Here is a 23,051-nt window from a genome sequence, read left to right on the forward strand (position 1 = left end):
ATTTCAGTTTTAGTCACCCTTATGTACCTCGTTATCATGTTAGCCTCATTTTCAACTTAGTTTGGGATATACGTCATCTATTTTGCTGCTTTCAGATCAATAGCAGTGCACTTTTTGTCAGATATTTTCATTACATTATTAATTGGATTTTCATACTTTTAAATTATAATCTTGATAATGAGAAAATATAGTTGGATTTTTTTGAAGTTGCATTTATTGTTCTAATAAAAAAAATACACTATAAATTAACTGTGTTCTCAGGCCAGCACCTATCTACATGTATACATGTAAACCCGGGTTTATACCCTCACATTTTTACAATAGAAAATCTAATGAAATATGGTGCATTTTATAAAGATCAAAATAGGTCTTCCATTAGCAACATTTTAAATTGTTATATTTAATTATTACAGTTTCCATTAACCCATATTTTTACACAATACGAAAGGTCATTAGGGGCCCCTGGCATTATCATGATTATGTTGACCAGCTGTATGAAAAATCTAATTTTGCTAGATATCTTCAATTATATGTCCGTAGTTTTTCGCATTTGTACAGCATTTAACTTAAAAGTTGCATCATTAAAAGTGCATGCACATTCACCGTGAAAAATATTACCAATGGCGAGATCGTGTTAATTTTGATATTGAATTAGAATTTTTGAATATCTAATTAATCCCCTTATTCAGCAATGTATCTAAAAATAACATCTTGAGTAAATAAAGATAATACTTTCGTTTTATTTACACTAACTTTACGTATTGATTTACAATAAAAGTTATTGCCCTTGTTGAAGAATAGACTACGAGGAAGTTTAAAGAAAAATAACACAAAATGAATATCAAGTGCGAGGACTGTACTCGCAGTTCAGTTCATTACTGCATGCAATGTCACAAGCCTCAGTGTTACAGCTGTCAACGTATTCACAGTCAGAATCACCATGATCATGTTTTCAGATTTCCCTCTGACTCCAGCAGGAAAAGATGTATAATTCATTACAACAAACAATTTATTTCATATTGTAGTGATTGTGAGACAATGGTATGTATAGACTGTGTCGATTTTAGTCATAAGCATCACATTCTGCTCAGTTTATCAAAAGTCAAAGACGAAATAATGAAACAAATCGAGAGAGAAAAGGCTGAAATAGTAAACTGTCTTCAGTCAAATCGTTATGACATCGACAAAAGGGAGACAAAAGTTGCACATTTTAAAGCGCAGTTAACAGATATAGTTCACAGCTTCCCGTACGGTAGGACGTACGGTTTAGGAAACAAATTATTCGCCCGCCGAATAACATGGCTTGACATCGAAACCTACCCAACACAAGAACTTGAGATATTGTTTAAGCAAATAAAACAGTTGAAGGCAGCAAGATATTTCTATGAAGAAATACAAAATGCGCTAACAAGGTTAATGTCAACTAATAGAGCAGACGAATTTATATCGCAATTTAAACAGTACAAATGTGCGGTCGAAAAATATGCAAACACTCCAGCAAAGTGCAATGAAGATACAGAGATGGAATTATTGTACGAGGAAACATCAGATCGTGAAACAAAGAGTCCACTTATTAGAATTCAAATAAGGTAATTGTTGTGTACACATATATACATAAATGAATTGGAAAAAACATAGGAAAATGTGTATTATGAATACTGTCAATTGTAAAATAGTTTAATAAATGTTTGTAACAATTTTATACAAAAGCGCTGCCGATCCTTGTACATCGCGATCAGATATTTGCTGTTGTTCATGGCAGGAAAAAACCCAACGATAAGTCACATTCGGTGATGTCACAATCAAAAGAGATGCGAAAGATACAAAAGGATATTTCAACTGACAACGGTGTGGCAAAAAAAAGAAAAAGACCAAAAGACAAACAACAGTATACAAAACACAACATAGAAAACTAAAGACTGAGCAACAGTAACCCAAAACAAAAAACCGGGGATGGTTTCAGGTGCTCCTGATGGGTAAGCAGATTCTGCACCACATGTAATACCGACATAAGTGGTCATTTGTGACAAAGATATTCCATTACGGTCAATCGAATCATGATGGCGTTTATAAAATGTTCCAAGGAATCATGAATTGACAGTTGGCGCAATATCATCCTTGTAAACAGCAAATATATATCACGGAAATCTATTATATAGGAAACGCATGTCCTGGAATATTATAGCAACTGGAAGTTATATATATCATATGCGGCAGTATTCAACCAAACACTGTTGTACATGTAACTTAGTTAGATTTCTGTAGTAGTGAGCACAAGAAGATTCTGCTTTCCAAATTATGTGCCGTCTTTAATTTTCTAATTTAAGTCATTAGTCATTAAGTTGGTAGCTACAGCTGGACGGTGTAGTATTTTTTTACTGTAAGTTTAAATTTTACGACGTATGGTATAGATTGGTAAAAGGAAAAGTATGAGTGCTCGTAAAACTGGTTTAAAAACATCAATTCTATGACTATACAAAGTCAAGCTATTTGGAACATATTTTGTTCGTTGTTGTTTTTCTTTTTATGCTGTGTTTGTACAGCTATTTTTTCGAAGGAGTCGCATGTTTGCATTCGATAGGATCTGTTGTTCTTTCTTGTTTTTTTGGTAATAACCTTTTTATCTTAGCTGTCATAAGAGGACATGTGAGCTTTTCCATTACATGGCGTTGTCCGTCCGTCCGTCCGTCGTACACCTTTTTAAAGATCTCCTCTAAAACTACAGAACCAATTTCAATCACAATAGAAATGGACGAATCTCATGGTATACGATTGTATTTTTGTTTAAATTCCCCGGTCAATCAACAAACACTGCTACGACAGTTAAAAATAAAACATAAGTATAAACTACATTAATGGAATATACCGTTAAAACTTTAATAAATAGAAAAATCTGTCAAGAACACAAAAGGCTCAGAATGTCAGGAATTACCTACTTATTTTTACAAAAAAAATCAGATAGCTCCTTAAATGAGTTCTAAATGTAATTGTCCTTAAATGACGATGTTTTTTTTATTGTTTTTATTTCATGTTTTTGGCTATCATATAAAAAGATCAGGTTTAAACTGTAGAAATTATCGAAAATACGAGATCAACATGAATGCTTATTTGACCAAAACAGTTTGATGACCCTGCAGGAGTAATGACCCTTAAATGACCATTTGTGATTACTCATTTTTGTATTTGTCTATTATCTGGGAAACTATATATTATAGACGGAAAAAACTTTATTCAGCTAATATAATCAGTAAAAAGATTTACAAAAACATATTTAGGTCATGAATTAAATTACATATACTATTGGAGAGAAGATCATTGTTGAGGATGCGCATAGATCCTGGTGAGCGACACAGGCTCTGTTGGTTCTCTTGTTTATGTATTAGTAATTAGTAATGCTTTTAGTGATTGAAAAAATAATATTAAAAATACACGAGACAATTTAACTATTTAGAAAGAAAGGCGATCCTGTTGCAGCACCAAAAAAGGAGACGATATCAACAGAAAAGTCACATTTACAACAATATGAAGAAAACTTGAAGGCAAAATCCCTTCTAAAAAGAGAGGAAGAACAGTGAGTTACTTCTATAAGATTACGGAATCTTTAACAAGCGAAGTTTCAAGCATAACCTCATTTTTAATGGCTGTCGAAATTTTCCGCCATTCAAGCCGATAGACATGACCTAATGGTATTATTGTTTATTTAACTGTTCTCGTCCTAATTATGTTTTGAATATTTACCACTGGACAATAAGCAAGCAACAAGCAATTAATCATTTTTAATATATATATATGTTTACATGTAACATATTGATACATTTAAACATGCACAGCCTAAACTATTATGTTATGGAAATACGCTGAACGGACAATTCATTTTTTTAATGCAGGTAGTCATGGAAGAATTGGAATTTGCAGGTTCAATTATAGGAACATCATAAATGCATAAAAAACCTAAGTGCAAGATAATGTTTTGCAATATAGCTATAACGAAAATAACTTTAAACTACATTTGTATTCTAAGACTTGTTTTTCGTTGTTTTTACTTTAAGAAATATTTTAGGATGTAGCCTTACCTGAGATATTTTTAAACAAATTTCTAAACTAGTATGATTATTTAACTCTGTAGAAAGAGACACGAACTAGCTACAAAACTAAATGACAGTGCGGTACACAAACAAAGAGAAGAGCAGTTGCAAACAGAACTCCGTTCGAAAACAGTCGAATCGCAGTGAGTGAAGCCAGTTCTTTAAGAAAATTTACAAATTGAAGTTTAATCTTGCTAGATATTTTTATTTAGATAAGGGCTGAACGCGATAATACACAACAATTCAGCAAATTAGACATATAGAACATATGACACTTTGTCTCACCAATGGCGAAAAAGATTCCATATTGTATTGTAATACGTAAAATGCCATGATAATCAAACACAGATTTAACAATGAACTTAAACAGGACTGGTACATTCAAATGTTGTCAACTTGAACTAGTTCTGTATTCCTTTCTTTACTTGTATCGTTATCTAGATTTTAAAATGAATAACATATGATAAAGTTTATTTTAATTTTTAAAATATTATAATTCAGTTTACCTTCTGCTATAATTTACATTATGAAGACGCTGACTCTGCCTTACTATTATTTTGTTAAAATGTCTAGTTTTACGTCATTTCACTCTGAAATATTAAATTGTCGCATCAACAGTGTAGTACATGTTTATGTAATGTGCTATAAATACACATAGGCAATAACGTCTTAAAAGTTGCCGGGTTTAAATATACATTATTATATATTTTAGAATGCTCCGAGAAACATTACAGCTCGTGTCTGTGAACATCAAGAATTTCAGAGAGGAATGCGAGAGAAATACAATGGAATCTGTAGGTATGAGATTTCAACGACCAGCAGCCTTAAAGAATTTCAGGGAAATTGAAAATATGGTTTATGATTATGAGCAGTGTTTAGTAGCAGTGTTAAACATTCTACACGAGAAAAGCAGAGAATCGTAAGTACAGATACCAGAACCTTTTTCGCTCTAAAAAAAGCATTGGACAACATAAAAGCCAATCAGAATTTACAGACCCAAACAGGAACGTGTGGAAGTTGCTGTGTTTAATCCCGTTAATCGTTGACGAAAGCTTCTATTTATTACAGAATTTAAAATGCAAACGTCATGATAACCAGGTTAGGCCCTATGCCAAGCACTGGACACCCAATATACTATTAATTTCGTAGCTTTTAGATAAATCAAGCCTCACCTCCGGATAAACTTGTACTTGATTGTTGATTTTGTTGTTGTTAGTCGCATGCGTTTTTGATTGTTTTGTTTTGAGTGTGTCTCTCCAGGTGTTTGTCGTTTTTTCTTTCTTTCTGGTATTGACCATCTAAAATCGTTCTAGTTTGTATATATACACGTAGAATAAGAAGAAACAAAAATAAAGGCAACAGTAGTATACCGGTGTTCAAAACTCATAAATCGATTGAGAGAAAAAACAAATCCGGGTTACAAACTAAAACCGAGGGTAAACACATCAACTATAAGAGGAAAACAAAGGAACAACATGAACACTGAAGTGCAACAAAAACAAACGCCAACATACATAGAAACAAACTATTTGATAACAACTGCCATATTCCTGACTTGGTACAGGACATTTTAAGAAAAAATGGTGAGTTGAACCTGGTTTTATGGCTAGCCATACCTCCCGCTTATACGACAAAGTTAAAAAAATATCGCTAAAATGACAACACTACCTGACAGAAATACAACACAAACACACGCAAGAACACTCATCACTGAGAAACACACAAACAAATAATATAATAGTCGACACAACATGCAAACCACAGAACAACAACGAACATCTTCCATCAACGACAGACACCACAGGACATCACAAACTGTGACGCACTTACGTAACGAACATGCAATCTCGAACTTTATACAATTATTTTCAAAATACCAGTCCAAACAATTTTCATGACAATGATGGTATTGAAAGGCTATTTTATAATTATTTGGACTACAAACGATAAGACATAACACATTATCCAACCGAAACCATAACAGAAACATCAAAAATAAATACATGAATGTTGGATGTACCAAATACCGAGACACATCGTATAGCAATGCAAATTCACACTCGGTATAAGAGTCATATTCGGGAATATGTCACGTTCGGTACTTAGCAGACAGACGACATAGATGTTAAACCACAATCTAAGACGTGGTAAAAATGTCATTAGTTAGTTTAGACACGGACACATCGTATAGATCAACCTATTCGTGATGGTGTCCATAAAATTTACTGAGTGTCATTTTAAATTTTTCCTCCTCATAACTCTGTTGGAGCAGTTTCTGCGTAAGGAGCACACTCCTGTATATAAAGTCAGTATAGTTTGAACATGCACGAGCATAACGTATCAATTGAGATATGTAAACACCATACGACGGAGCAGAGGTATGTTACTGCTGATAAATGGGAAATTGATAATTAGGAAGTTGAAATCATCTCGTTTGTCATAGATCTTAGTGTAAAGTCGTCCATCTGTGTCAATATTGAGGAAAAAATCAAGATATGAAGCAGTCCTTCTTGTATCAGTAGTATCCTTAATTTCAAGTTCACTGTGATAATATATGAGATGCAAGTACTGACTGAAAAATGGTTTATTCAGTGATAGGACATCATCAATATATCTGAAAGTAAAATTAAAGAATTTTACAAGGTGCATTTTCATTTTGTCTTTTAGAAGGTTCTGAATGAATTCTGCTTCATACGAGTACAAAAACAAGTCGGCCAGAAGGGGTGCACATCTAGTACCCATTATAATACCGACTGTCTGTTGAAATATCAATCCTCCAAACTCAACAAATATATTTTCAAGTAAAAAGTCCAGCATTTTAATAATATCATCTTCACTGTATTTTCTGATAGAATCAGTGTGGTTCTTCACAAAATAAGAATTATTATAACCCAAAACAAGAAATTTATATCTACGATTCCCATTTTTATAGAAAAAGCTCTGTTTCCTGAGATAGTGAATTCGATCTTTCAATTGAGCATGGGGAATAGTAGTGTAAAGCGTAGAAAAATCAAAGGTCTTAATGTTGCTGCAAAATTGCAGAGATTGTGATACAAGATATATCTTAAATATTTATCATGTAAGAATGATTGATGAACCTTAATACTTACCCTGCTGATGTCGAGGAATTCGAATATGAACATGCGCAAAGTATTTTCATTGCATACTTTCACTTTACAGCATATACTGTTGAAATGCCTGATAGAGGGGTGCCGTATGCTGGACCCCTAGAATGTATCAATCGAAGACACAAAATGGAGCTCATTGCTTCTTCATTAAGCACACGCCATTTGTAAGCATGGGCATATAAAAGGCTAGTCGTTTGCGAGCCAAAACAATGTGTTTTGATGATTGCACATGTGTCTCTGCAGTCGGTTGTCTGATTGAACGTTCAAAATTTGATTGTACTTTCCAATATGCATTAAAGTTACAAATTATCAAAACGAATGTTATTTATCACGTGCTCACATATATTTTTGTACAGTAGCTATATGTATATATATATATAGTCTATGATCATAAAATGAGTGTCCAATGAACGCTTAATAGCAAACCACCTGTCATTACTGACAAAACATTTTACGAGGAAGATAACACTGCCGTAGTTTTATTTATTCATATTTATGAAAAAGAAAAACAATTTCGTGTTTTATTATATAATTTTAGAGAGATGCATAACAAAGATCGAGAACTCAAGATATCTAATGACAGACTAACAAATCTCCGAGACAGGTAAGTACTATTATGAGATAAAAGTCTATTCTGGCAAATATCATTTCGCCGTAATTCGCTCTTCATTATGCGTATTTCAATAAAAAAAAGGTAACCTATATGGAAATGAAGTCCTGTCATGAATAATTTTGATAACTCTTAATTGTATTCTCATTGCATCGTTACGACCCCTAATTGTTCCTTCCAAATAGATAGAATATTGAGTATATGTGCATGCCTTTATATTAAATATACTTAAAGTGGCATTAGCTACGAGTTAGATAAATATTTAAAATACAATTCTTTTTGTTCGAAGTATTAATGAAAGCGGAATTTTGAAATTATAATATTTCGTTATATGTAGTCCGTTTGGCCTAAATTTATCATGCTTACATAGGTAAAACGATGATTAACATATTTGTTAACATATAACATGACATCAAACAGACCTAGTGACATTCAATTGCACGTGCTCACTATCTATTTATATTTATAGTGGGTAATATGATCGTCGGTAGTCTTCGGAGGTCATCTTTGTTGCAAAGTTGATGGCGTCTAGACTAAAATACAAACGCAATACTGATACATATTATCTAGTCCATGCATTGTTAATTGTTTATTTTAGACATTTTGTAATTTGGATTTACGTTTTAGTCTGTTATTAATCAAATGTAAGAATTTGAGAGAAATCGGTGAAAGTAAATTTGACAGCTAATGTCCTTTTAACAATAGTTGTCAGGACGAATTTAAAAAAAAGATCTATAAAATAATGGAATAATTCTATGAACATATTTTGTGAACGGCAGACAAAATTTTTCATAAGTAAGCAGTTATAGTTGAACACAAATAGCAACAGATAACATACATAAAACCTTCAATATCCAAAAGTAAAAGCTGTAATCAAGAGTATTTGGTAAAAACTGAAGGGGTGTCAGTGATCATACTTTTATTTTATAGTACCAGTATTTTTCATGCATTTTAAAATTGATTATTTTTGATACATAATAGGAGGGAATTACTAGCCCTTGGAATCTGTTAACTAGAATTTAAACTAATTTAATAGCACTACGTCAAACACATCCATTTATTTGGTTTTTTAGTTATGCAAATTTGATTGTTATTTTTTTTTATTAACATTTAGCTTTAAAATATGAAAATAGAAGAATCTGAAGTAAGATGATATATCATCTGTTTTTTTGTTTAATACATTTTAAAGAGGACATTTAGGTGAACTTAAACAAACTCAGATGCAAATGTTTCCAAATTTCTCTCCAAAATATTAATATGATATTTACCCATTTTCAGGATTGTGTTAAAACATTGTTGCCAAGACCAGAGATATTAATGCTTTTAACAGATCAATCTTTTATCCTTTCAGTGGAACTTAAATAATACAAATCGCCTAGATTCAACAAAAAATAAGTTGTGTTGTGAATATTTGTCTTTAATTAAACTGATACATTTTATCTTTTAGCTTCACACTATAATTTGAGTATAAATAGGTATATTTTAGATATTTGGGTGATATATTGGTTCTCAATAATGACGACTTCAGTATGTACACTAAAGAGATTTATCCTGCTGAACTGACTTTAAATAAAGCTAATACTAACAATGAACACTGCCCTTTCCTAGATCTTGATATCTATATCTTTAACGGGAAGCTTAATACCAAAATTTATGATAAAAGAGATGATTTTTCATTTCTTATTGTTAATTATCCATTTTTAGATGGTGACGTTCCCATGTCACCATCTTATGTTGTTTATATATCTCAACTTGTTCGATTCGTTCGTGTATGTAACAACATATTTGATTTTAACGAAAGAAATCTCTGTATTACTGAAAAAATATTACACCAGGGTTTTCGATATCACAAACTAGTCAAAACAGTTACTAAATTTTATCATCGGTACAAGGACATCATTCTTAGATATAATCAACATGCAGACATCTTATACGTTCAGGTATTTCACATCTAATCTTTTATGGTTATATTCTATACCAAGCACAAAATGTCGACATACACCTTAAAAATGGGGAGGGTTGAGATCTCGCAAAACATGTTTAACCCCGCCGCATTATTACGCCTGTCCAAAGTCAGGATCTCTGTTAGTCTTGTATGTTTGTAAATTTTAGTTCATTTATATGTTTTGTAGTTTGGTGTGGCGTCCATTTTCATTAAACTAGTACACATGTTGCTTAGGGGCCAGCTGAAGCCCACCTCTGGATGCGGGATTTTCTCGCTGTGTTGAAGACCCATTGGTGGCCTCCGGCTTTATCTGCTCTTTGTCGGGTTGTTGTCTCTTTGACACATTCCCAATTACCATTCTTTATTTTATATATAAGCCATTTCAATTGATAATATATCGTGTGTCTTTTTATGTTGTAATGTTACACTACTATCTCAGGTTAGGGTGAAAGTTGACGCCTGTTAAAACGTTTAAACCCGCTGCATTTTTTATGAACCTGTCTTAAGTCGGGAACCTGCTGTTCAGTTGTTGTCGTTTGTTGGTGTAGTTCATATGTGCTTTTCGTTTCTTGATTTTTATATTATACCGTTGGTTTTCTTGTTTGAATTGTTTTACACTAATATTCATTTTGGGGCCCTTTATAGCTTGTTGTTAGGTGTGAGCCAAGGCTCCGTGTTGAAGGCCGTACTTTGACCTTGAATTGTTACCTTTGTATACATTGTTACTTGGGTGGAGAATTGTCTCAGTGGCACTCATATTGCCGTGTTGAAGGCCGTACTTTGACCTATAATTGTTTACTTTTTACACATTGTGACTTGAATGTAGAGTTGTCTCATTGGCACTCATACCACATCTTCTTATTTCTATACACATATTAAGTTCTAAATTTACCTGTACAGGCACACGAACAGAAAACCGCCGGTAATTGTTTTAATTCTTAACACTATTTTAATTTTTAATATTTTAACTATTTTAACATCTATCACAAGAGACTCGATATGACTGGATGTAACATTTTTTTGTCATAACTATTCTAAAACTTCAGCGTTCTTAATTCTCTTTGTTTGAAATATATACAAGTGGTAATTAAAAGGTCCATGCAAACAACAAGACATTTTTTCGGTGAATCATGATCTGGTTTTGTTTGGTCACATTGATACAAGATTGTATAAATAATCTACTCGAATTCGATGGGGTTATAAGAGATTTTGTCGTCGCGAGCAATTTTCTTAATTGGGGAATTGGGAATGGGTGGATGGGGGTAAATCAATCGTTTTAAGAAATATTTGACTTGTAAGATTTTCAGTTTCAATATTAAAAAAAAAATGAATACAAAGAACTTAACCCATCCTGGAAGTTCATTGAGGGTGTACATGCGTTTCATTGTTAATTTAGCAAACCGGTCGGGATACCTTTCTTCATTATTTTTAACACAGTATGGAATATGAGTGATTTCATTAAACCTTTATTTTGCAGATTTGATCAGTTGGAAAAAGAAAATGCTTCACTGCAGAAAGCACTTCCTGCTACTAAGCAAGAAAAGGATGAGATGCATTTAAGGTACATGTATGACATATATTCACATTATCAGCCCCAGTACACCAGCTGGAGCAAAATCATGTACATATGAACTCCATTAAGTAAAATTAATCATTATATGAGCTTTGGTTACCATACAAATAAGATTTACTAAATTTGCACTAAAAATTTCAATTGTGTAACAATTTGTTGTAACTAATTCGTTTTCATCAAAGTTCCATGCTTTAATTATAGGTGCAAAAAGTATATTACAACATGTATTTGACATTCGATATTAAGGTAATTGCATTAATTGTAATTCTGTAATGTCAGATACACTTTGATAAAACAAAACTGTGTTCTATGTTTATAATTAAAAATGAGAAATTATTGTTGCATCTTTATGCACTGCATATCCTACTCTTGAAATAAAAGATAACCGTGTTAGGTTTTATTGCATCGTGTGATTCATTTTATTTTGATTTATAGTCTTTGAAAGAAAAGTTCGTTCCATTTTTTTAAAGATTTTAAAATTTCAGACCGTTAGTACAGGAGAAGGATCGAGAACTCGAGGTTATCAAGAACAGACTCGCACATTTTCAGCATAGGTAAAGACAAATTAAAAAGCTATTGAAAACAGTAGTACTACCAATCAATGTTGCTCAATGTGTTTCTTGAAATCACATGAGTACGTATTGTAATTCATGTAATATGTGTATATACCTGTACAAGCATAAGCATGAAAATCCGCTAGAATTATTTAGTGAAAACACTGGCACGATTATTTGGGCCACATAAGACTTGGACTGCTTATTGTTTGAATGCATATCTATAAACTACCATATTCCTTTCCATTTTGAAATATTCAACATTCGTGATTGTCTTTCTTGTTTGTAATTATAAAATGTACACCACTGACGATTATAAGTTCTAGAGGTTATCCGATACCCATCTACAAAATCAAATAACAATTTTAGTACTATGAATTCATAATCAATCGTTGAATACCAATTTTCGTGGATTTCGTGGGTACAGGTGAACCACGAATTTAAATGTTCAACGAACTGCAAATTTTCCAGAGGGTTGTATGCAGATTTTGGCAAAACCACGAAATCAATTATCCACTAATAATACAGGTTTTCATCAGTCCACGAAAATTGGTACCCACGAAAATAAATGAATCGACATCATAATGAATCACTCTTGATATATTTTACTTAGATTTTGTATTCCTTATAACCCGTGATGCCTTATTACTATAAGAGTTGTTAAAAGGTTAAAGTCGTAATAACTTACTAATCTGATATACAATTGTGAATGGAAATGGGGAATGTGCCAAAGAGACAACAACCCGACCAAAGGACAGAAAACAGCCGAAGGCCACCAATGGGTCTTCAACACAGCGAGAAAATCCCGCTTCAGCTGGCCCCTAAACAAAATGTGTACTAGTTCAGTGAAAATGGACGTCACATTAAACTTCAAAACATATAAATGAACTAAAATTAACAAACATACAAGACTAACAAAGGCCAGAGGCTCTTGACTTGGGACAGGCGCTAAAATGCGGCGAGGTTAAACATGTTTTGTGAGATCTCAACCCTCCCTATACCACTAGCCAATGTAGAATAATCAAACACACAGCAATACGTACAGTAAACCTCAGTTCAAAAGAAGTTCGTGTCCGATGTCAGAATAGGTAACAAAAGACTTCAGCAAAATGACAATGATACATAAATTAGCAAAGGACTACTAGCAGTTACTGACATGCCAGCTCCAGACCTCAATTAAACTGATTGAAGATTATTTCTTCATCATATGAAAATCAAACATCCCTCCCGTTAGGGGCTAGTATCATATCATCATAAGATATTTGAGAAGAACATAACCCGAATCATGCCAACAAATGGTTTTAGAATAATTGTGTTTATATCCGATGCAAAGACCATATGAGTGAATCAATATTGATACCAAAATATGCCATCTTACCGCACAAATTTTGTCATGCACGCTTGTCATACATTTTAGATCGTAAAACAAAGTATCCTCCGCTCTCCCTTGGTAAACATTCCCAGAATGAGTAGCAACCTTGGTTTTAGCACATTTTGGTAATTTGAAGTCCTTGAAATTTACTTATAAAAAAGGACTATCTAAATCGTGCCAATACCGAAGCAGCGGCTACAGCGCGAATATAATAAACTGTGAAAAATAAAATCACAAAAATACTGAACTCAGTGGAAAATTCAAAACCGAAAGTCCCTAATCAAATGGCAAAATCAAAAGCTCAAACACATCAAACAAATGGCTAACAACTGTCATATTCCTGACTTAGTACAGGCATTTTCTTATGTAGAAAATGGTGGACTGAATTACAGTATCGACACTCTATTACTAGAATCAATTCATATAATTTCGTTGCTCACAACAGGCGTTCTTGAATGATAGTAATCGGGTATGACTTTGAACAAAAGTTTGAAAGCCATACATATAAAACATTTGAGAGCATAGAAACCAAACGAAATTTACCTGAGGGAGTTGCAACCTTTTAAACACATGTACATTATTTCATAAAATGGAAATTTCGAACCAATATCATCAAATAAAATTGGGATGAATAATACAGTAAGAATAAATTGCCAGTATTATTTTCTCTGAAAAATAAGGCGTTCCATTTTTTAGGATGGGACAAATTATTTGGGGATCTATTATAGCTATGAAAATTCACATATTGTATATGATAAATTTATGTTATATTTTTAGTTATGGTCAGTTAGAAAACGAAAATGCTTCACTAAAGACAGCACTTCAGGGAAATCTGCAAGAAAAGAATGAGTTGATTCGTAGGTAAGGCGTACAGTATAAAGGATTTATCGTAGACCTTATGATATTATTGAGTAAAGAATGGTCATATTTTAAGAATGATATTCAGAAGTATACGAAGCTGGCCGGGCGTTATTTTTGATTTTTATAAAATTTTGTATACATTTTAAACTGGTCGAACTAAATATGAGACAAGGAAAATATAACTGAATATTTAACATTTATACCTTTTCAGATACAATAAGTTAAAAATTGAAAAGAATCGAGCCCTTCATAACTGTTTTGATAGTTTATTCTAATATTGGGTCAAGTGTTAGATAAGACGGGGAAGAAAGTTAAAAAATCAAAAACATGTGCCATAATCTCTTTCTCGAACGGTTTCACGTTATTGATACGGTCTTTTTATTACAAATCTGTAATACAAATACTAGTATATGATTTTAATTGCCCTTAATAAGTATTAAAACATTACCAGTATTAGAAAGACCATTATTCCTTGTATATCGATTATTTGTATTAGTATTGTATCAACGAACCTCACTGATTCATGACATCTCTATTTTATATTCATAAAGGGTAATTGTCAGTATTGAAATGTTGCTGTTTCATATACATTTTATAATTTGTTGAAAATAATGGGGTACTCAGCAAAGTGTTTACAACGTTTTACGCAAAAACTCCAAAATTGTCCCATTGGTGTTTCTGTTTAGAACCAAGGTTTACATTAAATGTTAATGCCATATATATTTTTATTTAATTTATTATTATTATTAGAGGGTGTGCTGTGTCTATTTTGTAATTTTATCGAATCGACGCCGTATACTTATTTTCATTAGGAGGACAAGGATGCTGGATGACTTTTTATTTCATTTACAGAGTTCAACATATTGAAGAGGAAAACGCGACCATAATGAATAATTTTGAAAAGAAGTCCAGAGAAAACGAAGATTTAAAAACAAGGTAAATATACATGTTGAAAGCAAGATTTATATATATAAATTAATGTTTTTGCTAAATGCGTAGCTTATATTTATCCAGCTCAACCGAGTGAAATGTCTCGTAAAATATTGACCGACGCGAAAAGTGTGGACATATTTACGGTGTGGCAATGTTAATAAAGTTCTAATAAAAACATCGCCTCCCCCTCGTGTTGATAAACTTCTCATTTTGTCATGCACTTATATCATTTACAAACTTGAAATTAGCATGTTCATTATTTTTGAAATGCAGGCAACCGAAAAGGGTGGTTAGATATGTAGATATGATTTACTGAGGTACTCTTATACTACAGAAGGACCCATACTAAGGAGGAGACTGTTTGGCAATGAGGGTCGTATAAATGTGCAGCTATCTGTGCTCTTTCGTATAATGTTCCTTCTCCAAATAACAATTCATATGGCCGTCACTCAAGCCAGAACATACTACATGTAACTTGCTTTTAGCCCGTAGTGCCAATAAGACTAGATGAGCTGTTTTCATCATTTTACGTCCGTCTGGCGTTGAAAGACAATCCACATCATTTTTCAATAATACCTTTAAAGCTACAAGGATAATTACAAACTGCAGGACACAATATTGAAAGTCCTTAATCAAAATTAACCAGTACATTTTAATTGACTGGAAATGATCGACACAAAACATGCAAATGGCATTAAGAATGACAAATTTTCGAAAGTCGAAACTACAGGGTGAAATGCGTTGAATCTTTGTCTCAGGTTTTATACATCTATGAATTATCTTAACGTATTGCTGATCTGGTGGTTAAAAATCCCATTTATAGCTAAATATGTCAGATAGGTCATTGTATAGGTCATTGTATAGGTCATTGTTGTTCAATGGTTGTCATTTGTTGGTGTGGTTCATAGGTGTGTCTCGTTTCTCGTTTTTTAAATAGATTAGAACGTTGGTTTCCCTGTTTGAATTGTTTTACACTAGTCATTTTGGGGCCCTTTATAGCTTGCTGTTCGGTGTGAGCCAAGGCTCCGTGTTGAAGGCCAGACTTTGACCTTTAATTGTTAACTTTTTTATACATTGTGACTTGGATGGAGAGTTGTCTCATTGGCACTCATATTACATCTTCTTATTTACATATAGGATTTGCAGCCTAGCTTACAAAAGCAATAAAACAATCCATCAATTTAAATAATTTCATAAACAGCTGAAAGTGTTTACAAACTACATTTTTGTACCATCTAATTTGTTTTAATAAGCTTTTTGTTTATTGAGCTGTTCTTACAATTCGCCCCTTATGATACAAGGATGTAGTTGTTAATTATAGTAATACGTGTTGTAGCAAATACAATACCAAATGGAATATATAGGACTCAATTTTATCATCGTTTTGATGAATATTATTGTGTTCGATTTATAAGTGTCGTCATTGTCTGCTATACGAACGTTCGCTATTTTATATCTAATTTCAACTTCTTTGTTTAGTTCATCGGAGATATTTTCAATTGACGTCATTAATAAAAGCAACAATGAAGAATAAGTTTTCACATATCATCGAAAAAGAATATAAAAAAATAATTAATATAAATTTAATTATCGTCTATAATCATTAAAGACTTTAATTATTATACATTTTTTTCTTGTGTATTTCTGCACTCTTGACGACTAAATATTATCCATTTTAAATGCTCGGTTTTTCCTCATTGTTAACATTTGAAAATTGTATTGTAATTATTAGAGAAATATCGTACATAAAACAATGTAGTGGTAGTTTGAATTAGAAAAAGAAGCGGGAGATTTAAAATAGAATTGTAATTCGTTAGTAACATAGTTGGTGGTCGTTGGTTTGGTTTACTTTGATGTGAATTTTGCATTCAGGTTAAGCCAGGTAGCTGGAGCAAAACTTATGGCAGGTAATACCAGCATCGCAGACTTGGGCGATAAATATAGACCGACTAGAATAGCAGAATTATATTCTGAGCTTTATGACAATGAATGGACAGAAGCAGTAGACGTACTTGTCAGCAAAAAATGGTCTGAGGACATGATAGTTCGCCATTTATTCATAATACTGCAGGTAGTGTTTAAAAAAAATAGGCATCATATTGTATGAGTTTTACTTGTTCAAAAAGTTGACTTTAAAGACATCGTTTTTGAAATTTAAATGACAGTGATACAACTTTTCTCTCCAACAATAAAAACCGACCGCCACGAAATAGCACAACAGTGCTGAAAGTGGCGTTAAAACCAATCATTCAATCAATCATCAATCAAAATACAATTGTCATTGGAAGAAAAGAGTAAAAAAATGTGCAGTCCCTTGACTTTGAAACAAATCAATGTTGTACATATATGATATTTCAGTTCATTGCATAATATTTTGGGATAAATTATTTTCGGTCCTATTTTTAGTCATATTCAATTTTATTACAATTTCTATGAGACCATTTAGTTACAATAATTACCGATATGTATTTTCTTAACTTTCAAAACTTCTTAGGGTTGTTATAAAGCATGCTGTCAGCTATCAAGTCAACAAATGCAGGACTTGGTTCGAAAGTTGTTTTTGGATAGATCATCTGCGGATGTAAGTATATCTAGTAAAAGCTAAAATCACACTAACATAGAGTATTTGGATTTAAAGACGGTCCATGTATTATGTATGGAGCTATGAGAGATCGATACAAATGTTTACAAGCACCTAAATATTTCTGATAAACTAAAGAAAACACAAAAAACGATCACAAAATGTCAGACTAAGTTCTTTTATTTCAATTTCAATTGGTGAAGTTGAAATCATCCCGTCGTAAATTTTACGGACGTCATCACAAGTTGGTTGACCCTAATGGAATATCTGCTTCACAGATGACGACGGATATCAATTATCGTAACCACAATCCTCTCCCCTTTCCCACGAATGTGACTAACCGAATTAGACGTGTCACCGGGTTTGCACTTACACGAGCAACACGACATGTGGAGCAGGATCTGCTTACCCTTCCGGAGCACCTGAGATCACCCCCGATGTTTGGTTAGGTTCGTGTTGCTCAGTCTTCAGTTTTCTGGGTTGTGTTTTGTGTACAGTTGTTCGTCTCATGGTCTATTTCTCTTTTTTTGACCACGACGTTGTCAATTTATATTTGACTTTGATAAGTTTGAATGTCCCTTTTGTATCTTGCGCCTCTCCTTTAAATAATATGAGTGAACAACTATTTGTTTCATCATTTTGATATTTACTTCTTAGTCGTTAACTGCGGTGTAACTTTATTATACCCCCGCTTTAACGAAGTGGGGGTATACTGTTTTACCTCTGTCTGTCCTTCCGTCAGTCCATCCGTCAGTCCGTCCGTCCCATGAATATTTTCGTCGCATTTTTCTCAGGAACTACTTGACAAGGATTTCTGAAATTTGGTTTCAGGGTTTATATAAGTAAGTTACACCGTGTGATGTGTTTTCAGATTCATCACTCAGCAACTTCCTGTTTACCGAACACTTGTATTATTTTACACATGATAGCCAAGTTGAAAATTTTCGTCACATTTTTCTCAGCAACTACTTGACAAGGATTTCTGAAATTTGGTTTTAGGGTTTATATGATTCAGCTATACCGTGTGATGCGTTTTCAGATTCATCACTCAACAACTTCCTGTTTACCGAAATATTTCGGCGAGGGTATCATCAGTGAGCAGTAGCTCACAGTTTTACTTGTCTTTCCTGTTTTTCCAATGTCTGTTTCTAGCCGAATGTGTTTCCAACGGAAAAACAAAAAGTGTACATTTGTATCTTATTTCGTTATCTTCAGTTGATGTCGGTCAATAACTATCATATTCCTGCATAGTCGATATTATATGGTTATTCGTAGTCAATGTCATTACAGAAAGGAGTAGGGACAATAAAGCCTGTATTAGTGCAAATTAAATACAAAAGTAAACGGTGTTTATAAATAAGCACAAATTTCACATTCACATTTGCCATAATGGCAACAATCCATGAAAAAATCTGTATATTTTGTCAAATTTCTTGATTTTCCAAGTTTTTCATCAACATAAGTATAGTTTGGATTATTAACGTACATGCGCAACCAAGAAACAACTAAATATATTTGATGAGATTGTGTAAATAGGTTTGATAAAGTTTGTTGAATATTATTTTGTTTTTTCTTGGCTACGCGCGATGTTTCCTCAAAGGAAATATCGATGGGGAATTCCTTAAATTCATCAGTTTTCATGAAAAAGGTGCAATGATGTATAAAAAAAATCTTGTGTAGTTCATTTGTATTGTTTTACCTTATGCATTTACAAACACAATATGCAAATTGGAAATTGTTCTCCAGAAATGATTTTTTTCCTTAATGCCTACTCTTTGTCAGATTTATAACATAAAAGTTAGCCAGAAGAACTATGTTTTTCGCTTATTGTTTTTTCATTAGTCTGGCTTTTGGTGTTGTTGTTTGAATTCTTCCACATTGTTTAAATTTCGATGCCTTTTATAACCGAATGTATGGAATTGTTTTCTCAATGTTGAAGCCCATGCGGTGATCAATCAGGGATGGCAAAAACCCGGGTTTTATGAGTATTGCCCAGCCCAGTGGGCAATACTGGGAAACCCCGGATTTTACTGGGTTTTACCGGGTAATACTGGGCAATACTGGGTAATATAAAATACTGGCCTGAATTTTAAAGAGGATTCAGTGATCAAACACAAATGCAATACATTTAAGATATTTATAAACATATTTTGGTTTATTAATAAGTTTAATTGTTTGAGTCTTATAATACAAGTGTATACATTTGAGAAAGTATTATTCTAGCAACTCTGAGACAAGTGTACATGAAGACACATTAGACAAATATTAATGGAAAAAGCCTTTCTCAATAATTCTCCTAAAAATCTATTAAATCACCCTTCTATCTAGATTGGTCAAACTGTTAACATAAAGCAAAATAATTCATTTTTTTCAAATATATATAACTAATATAAAGAATTAACAATTATATGTAAAAAAAAATACTTTTAAATAATTTATATGTACATCACTAATTGTGACTCTCAATGGTTATCTGTATAAAATGTATATATTTAGCTATAATTAATACTATGAAAGTACAAGTCTTTACTATTTTGTGTTGAAATAAGCTTAAAAAATCATATTGCCCAGTATTAGTTTCTGGGAGTATTGTCCAGGGTGGGAAAACCCGGACCTGAAGTGGGTTTTCCAGAGCGGGTAGTACTTTGCCAACACTGTGACCAATACATTTGTACAATGTAAATGCACACATTGACATCAGTTGGAGTCTTTTTGATAGTTACGTCGTTGGAAATCATTCAAGATCTCCTTATAACCTGTGTCGCAAATGCCGAAAGCAAGTCTATTCAATGCTCTACTTCATCCATCATATCCGTCCGTCCGTCCGTTTGTCCGAAAGACCTTGAATAGAAAATTTTCGTCAAATTTTTCGTAGATTTTATGAATGCGAATGGTTTTATGATATTTTGTCTGCATATTGATAATGTTGAGTTGTAGCTTGTAAGCAACTTTGACATCTGCCATGCACCCGCTTCATAATTGCAAATAGTTTGAAATTGTCAATGTTTTCTTGTTTTTAATACTATGAAGTATAACATATTTCATTATGTAATTATAATCTTTAAAGAGGAGTAATTAATTCTTTAGATGAACAAACCGAGTTGCTGCATCATATTTAGGTTGTTCAAATCTTTTCAAAAATATAATAATTGTTATGCTGAATAAATTGTTATAATCAAACGTTTTCATCCATCAACATAACATCAATGAAATTACTTTATTCAAGTCCAGTTGAACATAATAGTATGTTTAAAAATCTTCTACATCAGTTATAACCCTTCAGTACACTTGTTACCTCAATCACTTACATGCAGCAACGCATGTTCTGACCATGTATTGGTCTTGTTTTATATAGGATTGTAACAAAGCAGAGCTAGTAGATAAAATACGAGTATGAATTGAGGGGTTAATAAACAAAATCCGCCAAATTCTTTATGTGACTGTCCCAAGTCAGAAATCCTTGGTTTAGTGGTTGTCGTTGGTTCATGTCTGTCATATTTGTGTTGCGTTCAGTGTATTGCTTTAAATTAGGACGTTACTTTTCTCGTTTGAACTATTTCAGGTTTTTCATGTCTGGGCCGTTTATACCTGACTGTACGGTATAAGTATTTCTCATAGTTGAAGGCTGTACTGTGACCTATAATTTCTGTTATCTTCCTCGTTTTTGTTCCGGTGGAAAGTACATGTAGGATCACTGCCAACATACCGCATCTCCTTTATATATATAAATATATATATGCACTAGACTCAGTGACAATATAAACCTATAAACGCTTATAATAATTGCTAATAACCATGTCATTTGAACACTGGTGTTTAGTTGTCTCATTGGCAATCATACCACATCTCCTTATTTTGATATTTTAAAAAAAAAATTATTGGCAGTTACCTTGACCTTTGACTTATTGACTCCAACACCAACTATAATTATGTAGCTTTTAATCCTTCACTTTGTGTTATATCTGTATAAATTACATTCCAATGAACCGATGGAAATTAAATCTACAAACCCGGAGAATTTTTCCTTTCACCTTTCACAAAAAAAAAAATCTAACGAAGGGGGTGTATGGTAAGGCATTTTAGGCATTCCAATGTTAATCTGTCGAACATTCTACTTGTCAGTTGATATCAAACTTTTACCTATTACCAAAATTCAAAATAAGCGTAGATGAGTCTGTTTTATTTAATTGTTTCAGGTAACACAATTCGTTAAACAACATACTACAGAGATAAAACAATTGATTGATGCACGGAAGGCAATAGCTATCAATGTAGCAAATGTGATAAATAAGGTATATTAACTTATAAAGCAATAATAATTTAATAAATATTAGATAATTCTTACATAATAAGTGTCTAAAATTTGTTGTGTTTTAGGAATTTTAAAAAGTAAAAAGTAAAATGTCCATGATTTGATTCTTTCTATAATGTATTATTTTATTTTATTTTAATATCTGTGTTTTAATCTAAAGTGAGGAAATAAAAATTTAGGAATAGTTGTTAACACATCTTTTTTTATTTAAGGACTTCCACAAAAATCATACATTCGTTGAATACTTACATTCTCACGGATGGTTAGACGAAGAGATTGTGTACCAAATTACCAAGCAGAAGTTTTTTGAAAAGTCTATTTCACTCTCGTGGTTGATGGCTGTTCAAGATCCTGAAATGTACCTGGACGGCGATGTTGAGCACAGAACTAAGTTTGATAAGGATCATTACAGAGAATACACAAAAAGTGGACCATTGTTTCTTTGTAGTATTTGGCCTGCCTTGTATCTTCACAAAAATGGGCCATTGATGATAAAAGGTGTAGCACAGGCTTGTGACTGAGATTGATTAAATCTGATATAGACATTCACGGTTTAGTTGCAGTGGGACTTGTTTGTTAAGCTTTGTGATTTTAACTTATCTTATACGCTTTGTTTGAAACAAATGCAAAATATACCTGCAGCAAAAGTAGCTAGTTTAATGGTTATACAATATATATATATATGGTGATCTATACTCTTGTCCGGAAATTACATATACTTTCCTCGGTTGCAAGTTACGTCTTGTGTCTGATGGGATTCGTTTGAATCAGTAACATATATAACTTTATATTACATATGGTGTAGCATTCTCCTGTTTTCATTGGATATTACGATCACGTGTTTCAAATAATATTTCATGTATCTGAAGCCTTGTTCATATTTTTAAGTATATTGACGCTATGTTTCTATTTATACGTATATTGACGGTCAATATTAAAAATCTGTGACGTCACTCAAAACAATCATGGCGGAAGCGCCGCAGAGTACGAAAAGAAAATTTGCAAGTAGACTGGAATGAGTTCCATTTGAATTCTTATTTGTTCTAAACAGAAAAAAAATGTTGTGTTTTTGTTTACAATAAAACAAGTTAATCTTA

General features: G+C 32.7%; 1 protein-coding gene across 1 annotated transcript; it reads left to right on the forward strand.

Moving 5' to 3' along the window:
• Window positions 1-815: 815 nt before the first annotated feature.
• LOC127716569 (myosin-3-like) lies at window positions 816-23,051 on the forward strand. Its single transcript, XM_052222798.1, has 13 exons — window positions 816-1,589; window positions 3,452-3,571; window positions 4,127-4,228; window positions 4,798-5,004; window positions 7,752-7,817; window positions 11,246-11,329; window positions 11,827-11,895; window positions 14,045-14,128; window positions 14,981-15,064; window positions 16,934-17,132; window positions 17,556-17,642; window positions 21,839-21,934; window positions 22,167-23,051. The coding sequence occupies exons 1-13, from the start codon at window positions 835-837 to the stop codon at window positions 22,473-22,475; spliced, it is 2,262 nt and encodes a 753-aa protein (XP_052078758.1). The 5' UTR covers window positions 816-834; the 3' UTR covers window positions 22,476-23,051.

This window comes from Mytilus californianus, unplaced genomic scaffold (genome assembly GCF_021869535.1).
Source record: "Mytilus californianus isolate M0D057914Y unplaced genomic scaffold, xbMytCali1.0.p SCAF_9, whole genome shotgun sequence".
Lineage (NCBI taxonomy): Eukaryota > Metazoa > Mollusca > Bivalvia > Mytilida > Mytilidae > Mytilus > Mytilus californianus.

Coding starts and splice junctions, on each gene's coding strand:
- LOC127716569 (XM_052222798.1), top strand. CDS start 835: ATGAATATCAAGTGCGAGGACTGTACTCGCAGTTCAGTTCATTACTGC. Junction 1,590..3,451: donor CTTATTAGAATTCAAATAAG/GTAATTGTTGTG, acceptor TTAACTATTTAG/AAAGAAAGGCGATCCTGTTG. Junction 11,330..11,826: donor AAGGATGAGATGCATTTAAG/GTACATGTATGA, acceptor TTAAAATTTCAG/ACCGTTAGTACAGGAGAAGG.